This window comes from Leucoraja erinacea, chromosome 10 (genome assembly GCF_028641065.1).
Source record: "Leucoraja erinacea ecotype New England chromosome 10, Leri_hhj_1, whole genome shotgun sequence".
NCBI classification, from domain to species: Eukaryota; Metazoa; Chordata; class Chondrichthyes; order Rajiformes; family Rajidae; genus Leucoraja; species Leucoraja erinaceus.
The window spans coordinates 30,341,440-30,357,333 of NC_073386.1; the positions used below are offsets into that span (position 1 = coordinate 30,341,440).

The 15,894-nt window shown below is 43.2% G+C and overlaps 1 protein-coding gene across 1 annotated transcript in view; it reads right to left on the reverse strand.

Annotated features, from left to right (window-relative positions):
* The window catches only part of hook1 (hook microtubule-tethering protein 1), a 61,153-nt gene that overhangs the window by 11,084 nt on the left and 34,175 nt on the right, over positions 1–15,894 (reverse strand). The window contains exons 9-16 of the mRNA XM_055641853.1: positions 14,105–14,268; positions 11,478–11,618; positions 10,345–10,546; positions 5,395–5,505; positions 3,833–3,920; positions 3,357–3,417; positions 2,636–2,776; positions 1,738–1,825 (exon numbers count right to left, since the gene is read on the reverse strand). Coding sequence (XP_055497828.1) covers positions 1,738–1,825; positions 2,636–2,776; positions 3,357–3,417; positions 3,833–3,920; positions 5,395–5,505; positions 10,345–10,546; positions 11,478–11,618; positions 14,105–14,268 — 996 coding nt within the window. The remainder of the gene's footprint in view (positions 1–1,737; positions 1,826–2,635; positions 2,777–3,356; positions 3,418–3,832; positions 3,921–5,394; positions 5,506–10,344; positions 10,547–11,477; positions 11,619–14,104; positions 14,269–15,894) is intronic.

Genomic DNA, 15,894 nt, shown 5'->3' on the forward strand with positions numbered 1-15,894 from the left:
CCTATATGCGTTTTCAAATCTCACACTGTCAGAAGATGTTTGACAATGGCTCAGACAAAAAGGTTGATTTAAACATTGCAGCTAGGAAACAAATAAATAAATAATGTTGTTCCAGTAGTCCCCTTAGACAAGTCATTATATAGGTTAAAAATAGCCGAGGCCTCTGAATTGATCCTATAACACTTCATTAGATATTGTCTAACAATAAATGACTCATTTAGCATGGCTCTGATTTCTATTAGTTAGTTACCTCTCTATCAAGGCCAGCATATTCCCCTTAGCTCCATGTGGTCTATCTTGTGGAATTACATTTTGAACAGCATGTCAAGTTTACGATTCATAAGTAGGACCACAGAGTGCATCAATAAGGAGGTTATCTTGAAACTTTTGAAACACGGCACAGAGCACAGACTATTCCTGATCACCACACAATAACAAAAAACAAGAACAAAAAAAAAACTGAAGGAGGAACTCTGCGAGTCAAGCAACACATGTGAAGGAGATATGCAGGTGACATTTTGGATTGGAATGCTTCTTCAGACTAATGGAGCAAAGGGGAGATAGCTGGTAGAAAGAGCTACCTCTCCTGGTTTTCTCTTTCTACCAGCTATTATCCTCCCTCTTCTCCATCAGTCTGAATGACAAAAAGAGTCCTGAATGACTAAGTGAGTCCCAACCCAAAACATTAACTGTTGATTTCCCTCCACAGATGTTGCCTGACCTGCTGAATTCCTGCAGCAATTTGTTTTTTTGCTCACGATTCCAGCATCTAGTCTTGTGCCTACATTCTAAAGGGATTTCCCCTCACAGCCTTCTACACATGCGCCATAGAAAGCATTTTCCCGTGATGCATCACAACATGGTTTGGGACCAGTTCCATCCAAGACCTCATGAAATTGGAGAGAATTGTGGCAGCTCAGATCAACCTCCCTTCCATTGATTCCATCTACACTTCACGTTGCCTCAGCAGGGCACCCCTGACACTCCATTTTCTTCCCTCTCCCATCAGGCAAGAGGCACAGAAGTGTGCAAAAGCATATCTCCAGATTCAGGGACAGGTTTTTCCCAGCTGTTTATCAGGCAACTGAACCATCCTAGCACCAACTATATTGTGGTCCTAACCTACCATCTACCTCATTGGAGAAATTCGGACTATCTTTAATCAGACTTTATTGGAGTTTATCTTGCACTAAACATTATTCCCTTTATCCTGTATCTGCACACTGTGGACTGCTTTATTATAACTGTGCGTGCAGCCGTTTCCGCAAGCCAGTCAGCTGTTCCCCCGCCGATGCTGCCATGTGATCTCCACGTCAGAGCTCCCACGTGGTCAAAATGTAAGAACAAGGAAATGTGCATGCTGTTTTTTTTACCAAAGATGGGCACAAATGCCAGAATAACTCAACATGCCAGGCAGCTACTCTGGAGAAAATGGACAAGTGACACCTCAGGTTGGGACCCCTCCCTGACTCACAGTCTGGAGAGGGGTCCAGACCCAGGGTGTCACCTGTCCATTGTCTCCGGAGGTGCTGCCTGATCCACTGAGTCGCTCCAGCATTTCGTGTCTATCTCCCACATGGTCACCATGTTGAATAGTGAATTTACACACTTGCGCAGTAGCCCCTCAGTTTCTGACGTGTAACATCTGACATACAACGGTCCCTTGGACATAACCCTAACACAAGACAGGGAAAGTCTGCAAAACAATACAACCTTAATATACTTCCACTCACTCACTTCTTCTGTCTTTGTGCCTTGTTCCTGTAAGAATCTCTGGAGATCTTCTACTTGATGTTGCAGTTCTTGCACACGTTGATTTTCCAGTCTGCTCAGATTTTAAAAATAAATGGAAAACTGCTTGTTTAAACCAATTATTACTGAACTGTTGTTTTGGTTCTTCAAATGAAGCTATAAATTTTAATTTCATATTCCCTGCTCCCATTCTTATATATTTTTTGGCACCATGATTTTCTGGTGTTCACAATAACCTTTTACAGCATAGCCTCTTGCTTCATCTGGCTTCCTACACGGTTCTCAATGTATGATTGAGGAACAATACCTCATCCTCTGTCTGGGCATATTGCAGCTTTCAGGACACTGTATCAAAACTGGACAGTTTTGCTATAAAGTTATCCACCTGAAAACTCTGTTTTCCCTTTCCATACGCACTGCCTGGTGTGTCGGACATTTCCAGCATTGCATTTTGATTTCATGTTTAGTAGCAGCTCAGATCCTCACATTTCACAGCTGCAAGATGTGTCTATTTGCTTTTAGTTTTTCAAACTCGCCTCAGTAATTTGTTAACTATTATTAACATCAAATGCACACTCTGGCCTCACCAGATCAAACCTATTCCCTTTATCCTTTCCATTCTTCTCGCAGCATGACAGGATCTTAGACAGGAATCATCAATTGTGTTTCACTCTCCACAGATGGTGCCTGACCAGCAGGTCAGGCAGCATCTCTGGTGAATATGGATAGGTGACGATTCAGGTCGAGACCCTTCTTCAGTCTGAAGAAGGATCTTAACTTGAAACCTTTCCATGTTTGCCAGAGATGCTGAGTTACTCCAGCACTTTGTGTCCTTTTTAGCAGTTAAAGAGCAGATCAAATCATATTCAAAACGCAGCCCAACCTATTTTCCGTCTCCAGTTCATTCTTTGTCCGATTTGCTTCGTCCAACAACTTCTGCAATATTGACATCCGCTCGTTCTCCGATCCCTCCTGCTGCAATTGTAACATCTTGTTCTCGTGCTGCAGTCGAATGAACTTCTCCCTAGGGGCCCAGAGTAGACTTGGTTATTGTTGATCAGCCAAGTGTCCCCAGTAACACTGATTGGGCTTTTCTTCAATTTATGAATTTACACTATAACACCATTGACTCTTTAAAGGTATGCGTGTTCAACTTAATCAGCTATTTTCCACGTTAAGGAAAGCATTATACTCTCTGTGCACATGAATATACTCAACCAACATTCCCACAATTCATTTTAAATATGTCTAATTATCTGAAACATAGATATTTTCAGATTTATTGATTTTGTTGACTTTTTTTGGCAAGAGTCCTTTTGAAAAGAGTCCTTGAAATACTTTTATTTAAAACACAGGAACCATCAATTTCCCATGCGGATTGTTCCTGGTCATCTGCAGAAATTACAGCAAGAGGTTAATGGAACATCCAGAGAAACACAGTAAATAGTTGTGAATTGAGGGAACCCATGGAAATTCAGAATAAAATGAATACAGTGCCTGAAGTTGATCTGATTTTAAACTGCAATGCACATTTAAAAAAATGATATCAAAATGTCACCTTGAACATTACAAGATTTCTGAACAAAATAGAAATGCAATTGTACCTGTATTCCACAGGAAGAATTTCAGCTGCAAGATGATCTTGTGAATCCAGAGAGAATTTACCTAGAGATCAGATTCTTGAGGTTATTCATCATTTACTGTGAACAATTAAGCAATATTTGTATAATAATTCAATTCACATCTCCTTGATGTTAAGCTCCATTTCACATCTAATTATCGAGATAAAAACAATTAGCAAAAAGGCTTTGTGCAAACACTGCAGATTGACAATTTCATATTTATGAATGGCATTTGAACTAATCACACTTATTGTTAATGGAGTTGGGATTAAGCAATGCATTATCAAATCTAATTTTTAAATAGCAAATTCCATTCAATAAGATAAAAATTAACACTGTCATTTGTTACACTCAATGCAAATCAGAAAATTAAGATGTACAGGCATTTTAAGTAACGTACACAATCCTAGTGGCTGAAAAACATCAAATACTGCACGATTAAATGAACTGATAGCCACCTGATTGCAATAAGTGATCTTGCTGTTGCTGTGTACATTTGAGTTCCTCATTGGTTTCTCTAAGAGCATCGCGTTCTATAATCAATCTCTGAAAGTTCAAGAAACAGTTCAATAAATAACAGTCAAATGTATTCAATGAAAGACATTGAGATAATTCACAATGAGTGAATTACTAAGCAATGATATTGAAAAGTGGGGTTTTAATAAGTGCCATCCCAAAATTTGGACAACACAGCAGAAATTATTCCATGTGCACACCTGCACTTTATTATTTATTTACTGTAGACACAAGGAACTGCAGATATCAGGCAACATCTCTGAACAATATTGAAAGGCAATATTTTGGGTCGGCCAAAATGTTGTCTATCCATGCCCTCCAGAGATGTTGCCTGATCTGCTGAATTCCTCCAGGACTTTGTGGTTTACTTATTATTTATTTACTATTGCCCTCGGACAATGGTGTGACTTTTTGATGGCGAATGCCTTTCTTGAATATATGGACATAATTACGGAGACTATCACTGCTGGGCCTAGTGCATGTCAGTTTGATACAAACTTTGTTACACAGACTTATTAAATCTAATTTTACAACTTGCAGTGCTGGCAGCTGAACGTAGCCTCTGAAATATTGGTCCTATAACCCAACTACTTGACTAAACCATGTAGAATTGTGACAGCTTGCACCCAAAAGTTTTCATCTGTTCTCAATGTCAGTTTTCTTTTATCATTAGGGACTAATTAATTCTACATTGAAGGAACAGAGAAACAAGCTAGTTAAGCTGCAATTCTCATACCACCCAATTACTATTAGAGGGGGATTTGGGAAATAGAGTTAGCAATTCCCTCAAAGCTAGAACACAATTTTTATGGGAAGAAAGTTTGCATGGCTGGAAGCAATGTGACAGCAAAGAAACATGAAGAAAACTAAAGTACTGAATAAAATATTACCATACGACTATGCACCAATTACCACAATGGTGTTTTCAATATTTTAGGTTAAGCAATTTTATACAATATTAAAATGCCTTATCCATTTATGATGTTCAAAAGGTTAGGGAACTAGTTTGCTTACATTTGGTAGAAATTAGTAAAGTCACATTTGAATAAATAAGCTAATAATTTATCACCAGCAAAAAATATGAGGATCATAGGTGATCCCAGAGAGTTGTGAGTCTGTGAACTTTCACACAGAGAGTTGCGAGTCTGTGGAATTCTCTGTCTCAGAGGGCGGTGGAGGCCGGTTCTCTGGATACTTTCAAGAGAGCTAGATAGGGCTCTTAAAGATAGCGGAGTCAGGGGATGTGGAGGAGAAGGCAGGAACGGGGTACTGATTGGGGATGATCAGCCATGATTACATTGAATTGCGGTGTTGGCTCAAAGGGCCGAATGGCCTACTCCTGCACCTACTGTCTATTGTCTATTGTGACAGATTCTTAAGGAAACAAAGAGCAAATACCCTGTAGTGAACCAATTCCTCAAACATTTCATCAAACAAGACAGTCCGACTCAAACAGTTTTAAAACAAGGATGTTCCCTTTTATCTGAATATTAAGGACACTTGCCTCTTTTTCCTTTAGCAATGTTTCCTGCTTTTCCTCGATCTGTTTCAGCTCAAAAGCCAATTTGTCTGCTCTTCTTGTTTCCCCGGACAATGAGCTGTGGAGCTCCTGAACCTTGAATGACAAAAAGCTTCCAGTGTTATGAGAAATCATCAAATCAATTGACACTGTTGTAATAAATTGCGAAAATTGTCTTCATTGATATGATGGGGGTGTAATGAAAAGGCAAATTCAGGCTTTTCATCTAAAATGGAGTTGTCAGCTCTCAATTCCTATGTTGAACAAGCAGGTTGCCTTAGAGAAACAATTAGGTGCTCGGGGAAAATAAATGGGCCCACTTTAAAGTAAATCACATGGCCATCACCCATATGGTTGCAAGGATAAACGTTTTCTTACTGTAGACAACCGAGACTACTTAGTCCCTTATGTAAGTGTAAAGAAGTGTTATCAACACACTGTGACTTTACTTCTTTTATTCATACTGTGGCATTACAGAGAGCACTAGCTGTACGTGGTCTGTCACAGAAACTAGAGAGCGATATGTGGGTGGGGAGGTTGTAATTACACTTGTGATATGGGGAGTGGTTAGTAGTGATGAGGTAACTATATTAAGGGTCACATGCATGTATCATCTACATCCTTCCCCTTGGAAATGAAAGACAAACAAAGTAGTGACAGGGCAACCACGTCTCATGCGCTAGAAATGGTTAAGCAAAATTGCCAAAGCGGACAGGCGGCTTGACAACACGTCCCGACCGGGTTCGCATCTCGCAATCTCCCCTCCCTGCAGGAACAAGTGGAGGCAGTACGGCAACAGGTGCAGACGGCCGAACTGGAACAGGGGAGCCGGGAGGGGACGGAGAAGACAAGGGCAGAAGGGCATGAGGGGATGCGGGGCTCGCAGTGGACTGCGCGCGGGCAGGCGAGGGAGGGTGAATTGGAGGAGGATCAGGCGGAGATAGCTGGGAGGGTAGAGACCGTGGCATGCGAGGAGCGATGGGCCGAGCATCGCCTGGAGGCTGAAATTGCAGCGGGGGAGCAAAAGTATCTGCGGGCGGTGGTCGCGGCTCGTTGACGAGCCACAGATGTTGGCGGGACCGGCGGCAGATGGTTCCTGCATGGTCAAAGAATTTGAGTGTGGGGGTACTGATCAGCTTGGACTTAAGGATGTCGAAAGCTTTTTGGTGTTGAGGGAACCAAGCTCAGGCCGTGTCCTTCTTTATCAAATCCCTCAGGGGTGCGCTCAGCTCGCTGAGATCGGGGATGAACTTCCCCAGGTAGTTTACCATGGCCAGGAAACGTTGAAGGCTGGGCACGTCAGTGGGTGATGACATCTCAGAGATGGCAGCCGTTTTCTGTGGGTCGGGTTTCAGCCCCGAGGCTGTGAATACATGTCCAACATATGTGACCTCGGGGACGTAGAATCGGCACTTCTTGGGGTTGAGTTTCAAGTTGATCTTCCGGGCCCGGTCTAGGACTTGGCGGAGGTTGAAATCGTGCTCAGCGACATCCTTACCGTAGACCAGGATGTCGTCAACGATGATGGCACATGGTAGACCGGCAAACAGTTGCTCCATTGTCCGTTGGAACACCTCGCTGGCAGAGTTGATTCTGAATGGCATTCGGAGGAACTTAAATCTGCCGAAGGGGGTGCTGAAAGTTGTCAGGTTGGAGGAATGCTCGTCAAGCGGTATCTGCCAGAAGGAGCTCTTGGCATCGAGGACAGAAAAGATTGTGGCCGGACCAACCTGTGCAGCTACGTCCTCTACTGTTCTCATGGGGTAGTGCGGGCGTTTGATGGCAAGGTTTAGGTCTTTGGGGTTGATGCAAATGCGTATTTCGCTTTTGTCCTTTTTCGCGGCAACAACCATGGTGGAGACCCACTTGGTGGGTTCGCTGACCGCCTTTAGGATGCCCATTTTTACCATGCTGTGCAGCGTCGATTCTACTTTTTTCTTCATGGCGAAGGAGACACGGTGTGGCTAACGGACCACTGGCTCGACCTTGCAGTTAACAACAATCTTGTCGTTGTAGGGCAGCTTGCCCAGCTCGTCATCAAAGCGGTCAGGATATTCAGCCAACGGGTCCATTAGGGCCTGCACCTTGTGGATGTCACGGTGGAAGGAGACCAGGCCCAGGTCCTGGCAGGCTTGGTTGCCCAATAGGGTAATGCAGTTGGAATCGAGAAGATAGAAAGTGAGGGGCCGAGAGGCCTCCAGTATCTTGCAGCGCAGAGTTGCCTTTCCCACAGGAACAAGAACCCCTCCCCCGTATGCGTGCAAAGTGGAGCGATCAGAAGTAACTTGCTCATTAGTCCTAATCTTATTGAAGAGGATTGTTGACATAACATTCGCAACAGCTCCGGTATCTAACTTAGCGGTGAAGGTCGAGTTGTTCACAGTTACACGAACTGTAGGGTCTGTTATCAATGCAGGTGCATCCAACACAGAAAAAATGCCAGTCTCCCCCTGATTCAGACACAGGGAGTTCGTTGAGATGGTACTAGGAACCGAGCTCGCTATCAGTTTGCTCCAAGTTGTTTAACATATGCCTTGGAGCAGCAGGAGGCTTCCCACGGAAACGGCATGCAGCAGAAAAATGGTTTACTTTCTTGCAGTAATTGCACGTTTTGCCCAACGCAGGGCATACATTGTACTGATGAGTGGCAAAGTTACGTTTGGGGCACCTTAGCTGGGTACGTCCCCCGGGAGCAGTGCCGGACCTCGTGTCAGAAGTGGGATGCAAGGAGGCGTGGGTTCGCATCCCACTTCTGACACCATGTAAAGAAGTGTTATCAACTGTGACTTTACTTCTTTTATTCATACTGTGGCATTACAGAGAGCACTAGCTGTACGTGGTCTGTCACGGAAACTAGAGAGCGATAGAACTAGAGCCCCCTCCTCTACTCCCTCTTCACCTATGACTGCACACCTGTACATGGTACTAACACCATAATCAAGTATGCAGATGATACAACGGTGATTGGCCTCATCAGCAACAACGATGAGCTGGCCTACAGGGAGGAGGTCCAGCACTTAGCAGCATGGTGCGCTGACAACAACCTGGCCCTTAACTCCAAGAAGACCAAGGAGCTCATTGTAGACTTCAGGAAGTCCAGAGGCGGCACGCACACCCCCATCCACATCAACGGGACGGAGGTGGAACGTGTTTCTAGCTTCAGGTTCCTGGGAGTCAACATCTCCGATGACCTCTCTTGGACCCACAATACCTCTACTCTGATCAAGAAGGCTCATCAGCGTCTCTTCTTCCTGAGGAGACTGAAGAAGGTCCATCTGTCTCCTCAGATCCTGGTGAACTTCTACCGCTGCACAATCGAGAGCATCCTTACCAACTGCATCACAGTATGGTATGGCAACTGCTCTGTGTCCAACCAGAAGGCATTGCAGAGGGTGGTGAAAATTGCCCAACGCATCACCGGTTCCTCGCTCCCCTCCATTGAGTCTGTCCAAAGCAAGCGCTGTCTGCGGAGGGCGCTCAGCATCGCCAAGGACTGCTCTCACCCCAACCATGGACTGTTTACCCTCCTACCATCCGGGAGGTGCTACAGGTCTCTCCGTTGCCGAACCAGCAGGTCGAGGAACAGCTTCTTTCCGGCGGCTGTCACTCTACTCAACAACGTACCTCGGTGACTGCCAATCACCGCCCCCCTCTGGACACTTATTATTATTTATTCAAATCGTTTGCTATGTCGCTCTTCCAGGGAGATGCTAAATGCATTTCGTTGTCTCTGTACTGTACACTGACAATGACAATTAAAATTGAATCTGAATCTGAATCTGAATCTGATATGTGGGTGGGGAGCTTGTAATTATACTTGTGATATGGGGAGTGGTTAGTAGTGATGAGGTAACTATATTAAGGATCACATGCATGTATCATCTACAGTAAGGTATAACCTTTGTTTTAGTATTGGGGTTTTAGAATAGCTGACTGATGTTTATACATAAGAGAAGAAGCCTGGAGTATAGGAACAAGGACTTGTTGAGTTTAAAATGATCATGGGAACAGGGGTCTCTGTGAGCAGATGGGAGACAGTAGCTGGGGCCCTAATGAGTTTTAAGGGGCTATGACAAACATCTCCTGTCATGCCAAATGCCAAACCATGCACTTTCCCAAAGAGTTGGGTGGGACATTATTAGAGATTTTCTGCATTGGGTGTTTCAGTTAGGCAGGAGAGGAACTATGCAAGTTAGCAATTTTCATGAAAGTTTAAAATGATTCAGGGGAGTGCAAGGGAAATTTAAAACAATCTTTTTTCAACTACAATAGATAGGGTAGACAGTGGGAACCTTTTCTCCTGGGATAGAAATATCAAATACTGGAGGGCGTAGCTTCATGATGAGTGGGGCAAAGTTTAAAGGAGATGTACGGCAAAAGTGTTTTGTACACAGAGAAAGGTGAGTGCCTGGAACGTTGCCAGGGGTGCTGGTGGCAGTAGATATGATAGTGGCACTTTAGAGACTTTTAGAAAGGCACCATGGATATGCAGGGAATAGAGGAAGATGGATTACATGCAGGCAAATAAGAGTTGATCTTGGCACCATGTTCAGCACTGAAAATGTGGGCCAAAGGGTCAATACTGTTCAATGATCTATGTTCTAGTACCATATTTTGGAACAATGCCAACAAATTAAGTCGTCAAAAAATATATATATATATATATATTCTGTTGTCCAATTCTCAAGCTAACTTTTCTCAGCCCGAACTCAGAGATGCTGATAACAAAACTGCTTATCCATTGGAGGTCTCTTTCTCAAACAGACCATGAATCAACTGAGGGATCTTGTGGACCTGATACTAACTATTGCATTAGACAATGTCATATCAATTGGCTCTTTGGGAGCTGCTTAGATTTAAATTATGACAAATTATATTTTACTGTATTTGTGAAACTGCCAGACAGACATATCAGGATTTGTGCTTGAAGCTTACCTGTCTCTTGTATGTCTCCAGCTGAGCACGGACTGCATTCGCTTTCCGGAGTTCCTCCTCCAGGCTGACTACATTCTGCATGTATATCATGTTTTTGTCCTCCAATAATTTCATCTGCCGCCTCAAGTCATTCAGATCATCCAGTTTCTTTTTGTATGTCTCCACTGAGGCCTCTAATTTGATCACCTTATCCGAGTAATTCCTGTAAAAGGAATCAGAGAAATGATACAGTGTACGAGGCAGCTATTCAGACTGTCAAGTGCACAACTCAAAGAAGAGAAATCCTGTCAGACACATTCTGCTGCAACCTTTTTGTGCTCAAAAGCCTATCAACTTCTCTTTAGGAAGTCCTGATTGGCCGCGTCTACACCAACCTTGTGTTCCAAATTATAACCCCGTTCTACACAATAATAAAAGCATTCCCCCACACCCCACTCTGTTTCACCCATCACTTTAAATCTAAGACTCTAGTCCTTGAACCACTGGCTCGTGAAGGCACCTCTCTGTTTAGTCTGTAATCTAGATTTAGCATGAAAAAGTACAGAGAATATTTCAGTAGAACTTTGAACAAATTTCCTGAAAAGATAAGCAGGAGAAAGCAATTACAGACACGGAACTGGGTAACGTTACAATAATAAATGAGAAACACATTTTAAATGCAAAAGCATCTCCTTAATGGTTTTTCCAAATTCTCAGCACCACTGAAAGACATTATATAGATGTGAAAATCCAGTTATACAGTACACATTAACTGTAAAATGAATAGACCACCCATTAAGATGTGCACAATTCCTTTGTGGACAGAGCAGGGTCCGCACACATTGGTGGCAAGGTATACATTGCAGTGATAGGGCATACACCATGCAAATCCGTAATGGGATTTGGAAGGGAGTGGGAGGTTGACAACAAGCCCCACCCACTGAAATGCTGAAAGTTTACACTGACAGCTTAGTCATAATGCAGCCCACCCTACATTGTTCACTGTGAATGTTTCACATTCAAAAGCATTCAAAATCCAAGCCATTATAAACACATTCACATTTAATAAGTTCATAAGTTATTGGAGCAGAATTAGGCCATTTGGCCCATCAAGTCTCCTCCGCCAGTCAACTGTGGCTGATCTATTTTTTTACCTCAGAACATCAATTTCATCTTTAAGAGCAAGGTTTTCCTCTGCCAAACTGTTAAGTTCATCATTTCTATGTTGTACTTCAATCAGTTGTTGCTCTAGTTCCTCACAATGAATGCGATAGTCATCCTTTGCTGCTTCAAGCCTAGAGAGTAACAATAAAATCAGGGTCGATAAAATAGAAAGACACAAATCATTCCCAGGTAACAAACATGCCTTCAACTATGTCTGGAATAAGTTCATCCTAGCGACTGGTAAGGAGAGCTCAGATGTACTCAATGTCCAACCTTTTAAATGAAGGAGGACTGGTATATGACTGGACGCCATATTCACGGAATGGAATCACTGTCCTGGTGTGGAACGGCAAATGCAGATCCTACCAGCACACAGACTTAAAACCTTTCAAAGAGCCTTTGATTGCTGGCAAGCTATTAAAGACTGATGGGATGTCCTAGGATAGGCAGCTCAGAATACGGGTTGTCCTCGAGTTACGACAGGGTTCTGTTCATCTCACCCAAACAGCTAGAAGGTCAGAAATGCACGCAATGAACTGAATTTCCACACAGCAGAAGATGCCTGCAGTCCTGCAGCAGCCAGCAAATCCATCCTGCTAGTCTCTCAAATGCTTGTTTGTATGTACAAGCGGTACATAAGTTGGGCTTTTGTAAGTTTGGGAGGACCTGTACACTGATTTAAGGCAAGTTGTCACTTGGTATCCACAGAGCTTTGTCACGCATTTGATGGATCAGCTCAATCGATCGTCCACATCCGGAAAAGGCCAAGCACAGACTGGAGGAGATTGTGATACTAATCAGCAGGCTGGGCCCCAATAATATCTAGCTAATCCATCTAATAAATATTTACAATAGTGTCGGGTTATGAATTTTCTACATATAATGGCACAGCAAGTATAATTTAAATTTTTGGGGAAACTTTTTTTCAATCTCTTACCTCGACGGAGATGCAACTTTTTTCTGTATCGTATCGTATGGACGGGAAAGGAATGGAGGGTTATGGTCTGAGTGCAGGTAGATGGAACTAGGGGAGAATAAGTGTTCGGCACGGACAAGTGCCGAGATGGCCTGTTTCCGTACTGTAATTGTTATATCACTGGTTATATATGGAATCTCTGCCCGCACTGCGGCCTAACATCATAGAGTTGGCGGCCTTTCCTAGAAACCGACGGGCGCTACAAGCTGCGGGACTTTACATCGCGGAGTTTACAATCCATTTCCCGGGGATCGAAGCTCCAACCGCACGGCCTGTGGACTTTAACATCGTGAAGCCCGCGGTCTCTGGTAAGAAGAGGCTGACTCGGGAGCTCCATGTTTCAACCACCCCGACACGGGAGTTTTGATCACCCCGACGAGGGCTTCGATTGTCGGCTGCGGGGGCTTTGATTTCTTCAACCATGGGAGATCAAAGAGGAAGAACTTTATTGCCTTCCATCACGGTGAGAAAAATGGAATCCACTGTGGTAGATGCTTATGTTAACTTTTATGTGGTTGTGTGTCTTGATGCATTTATCTTAGTATGGCTGTATGGTAACTGAAATTTAATTGTACCTTAATTGGCACATGTGACAATAAACTGACCTTGAAACCTTGAAACTTAATACAATATTTAAGAATTCCTGAGACAATCTGCATAAAAGGTCAAATAAGCTGAAAAGTAAGGCAAGAATTTTAAAAGGTAATCAGAGGGAGTAGGAAGCTCACTGAAGATTTCAAAAAAGGGTGCTGTAAGGAGAGGAACTGGATTTGTTCCAGAATAGTAAGGGAGAGTTTTAAGAATGTTTAAAACATAGGAAAGGTTTCATGGTGAGGGTGTTTATTAAGGAGGAAATGTATGGGCATCGATTAGTTGCGAAAATAAAATTTTATTCGATGGTGCAATTAATGCAGAGAAAGATGTGCACTGATTGTATTTTCTGTATTTAATTTTGTGAATTCATGTATTTGTGAAATAAAAAAAGGTGGAACTGAAACAAGGAACAATGTGATGGGGTGATGTCCCAAACTTGCTGTTACCAAAGAATAAGATCAATAATGTGAGTGATGTGTTAAAGTTGGCAAGGCCATCAGACAAAGCAATGGTAGGTACAATCATCTGCATTATTGGTGCTGGTGCTAAATGAAGCTCCATCTGGTGGTTGAAATATGGAGTGCAGTGGTGATGCCACGAGGAATATGCATTACACATTTAAAAAATATATATTTTCAGGATCAAATCCAGCATTCATTACTCTCTCTTGTTGGAGATATTCATTGCCTGGTGCCTTTTGTGGCCAGAATATTACTTGCCAGACATTGCATCAAAGTTGCTTAGGTCTTGTTCTATTGCAGCCATTAAAATGTTTCATATGGTTGGAGTTGAAAATGAAATTATGCAATCATCAGTGAACAATCATAACTTCTGTCTATATGATGGAAATGAAAGTAATTGATGAAGCAGTTGAAAATGGCGGGGTTTAAGCCACTGCTCTGAGGAGCCCTGAGTGGTATCCTAGGATTAGGATGATTGACTCCGACAACCGTAGTCTTCCTCCTTCGTGAAAGGTATAACTCTATCACTGACATCCACAAGTCATGTTTATCACTCAAATGAAATGAACAGAAATGAATCACATACCTGTAGTTATCTTGTTGTATTTGATCCAACTGAAGCTGGATGTTGAAGTACTTCTTGCTAGCAAGGTTCTGCGGATCATCAACAGGATCCATCTGTTGCATTCTTTCTGTTAGAAGATCATTCTCAGTCAACAAACTGTTCCTTTCATCTTGTAGAGCAGAAACCTAAATGTAGTAGATATTTTGACATGTTATCAATTTAATCACGGTACCTAATTCCACTTACTTAGTTTCTCATATAATTGGATCTCCTGGATAATTGGGATTGCCTGAGGTGTCAGAGAGGCATTTCCTTGGATTTTGTTCATTTATTTTCCCTGGAGTTTTGCTTTCCGTTCTTTCCCTCTGTACTGAGTTTAGACTGCCATGTAGAAACAGCAAATTGTGATATTGAACAGGATTTTTTATTATTAATATCATGTTTACATGTAACATACATTCACATTGTACTAATCAACTCTGCCACATTGCTCCAAAAATCATATCCATAACCAAGTCAGCCAAAATGTTTAAAGTGAAGGGATTATTTACAATGCACCCGAGCTATTGTTACAAATGCACTATTGTGACAATAAAGAGCCAGGACCAAATCAATTTGACCAGTGCTACAAAGCTATACTTCCATGGGAAATTATTATTATTATTAATTAAACATTTTTGAAGAAGCAAAATGGAACGTTATGGTTTTGCCAAATGCAATGATACAAATAATTCCATTCAAATAAAGTTACGTAGATGCAGTTGTTCGCTTTCTTCCTTCTGCAATGGAAATAGCTCTTTAAAAAGGCATAACACAGAATAGTACTGCACAGGAATGGCCCCTCTGGGCCACAATGTATGATGCAAATTACTGATCTCATCTGCCTGTACATGAAGCATCTATACTATTACTAAAACTCTCATCTTGACCACATCCGCGCGTTGTTTTTAAATTTGCACAAAAACGGTACCCTATATCGCTAGAATTTTTCACCACCTTACTCACCGTTCTCCTCTGCTCCAAGTGCGCCAGGTTTTGTTCCGATCGGTGGAATATTACAAAAGTTATGAAGGTTTAAAAAATCATGGGATGAGCAGGTACACAAAAAAGCTGGCGAAACTCAGCGGGTGCAGCAGCATCTATGGAGCCAAGGAAAAAGGCAACGTTTCGGGCCGAAACCATTCTTCAGACATGAGATGAGCAGATTGGTCTTCTCGCCTGTCGGTCACCTTGAAGGTAACGCCCCTTCCGGAGGTGAGAAGAATAAAGCCCCGGAGGCCGGGCATGAGTCAGTCAGCACTGAAGCCGTGAGTGAGAGTTAAGTCCAGAACTGTGAGTCCACAATCCGTTAGTGAGTGAACTGTGAGTCCACAAGCCGTGAGTGAGTGAACTGTGAGTCCACAGGCCGTGAGTGACTGAACTGTGAGTCCACAAGCCGTGAGTGACTGAACTGTGAGTCCACAAGCCGCGTTGAGTCCGGAGGTCGCTCTGAGTCCGGAAGTCGCACTGAGTCCGGAAGTCGAGTCTGAGTCCAGAGGTCCACAAGCCGTGAGTGACTGAACTGTGAGTCCACAAGCCGTGAGTGAGTGAACTGTGAGTCCACAAACCGTGGCTGAGTGAACTGTGAGTCCACAAGCTGTGGCTGAGTGAAATGTGAGTTCACGTCATGAGTGAGTGAACTGTGAGTCCACAAGCCGTGAGTCAGTGAACTATGAGTCCAGAAGGCTCACCACCCCCGCCCACACACATCCATCCCCCTCCCCTCACACACCCCCACCCCCCCCCCCCCCCCCCCCCCCCCCCCCCCCCCC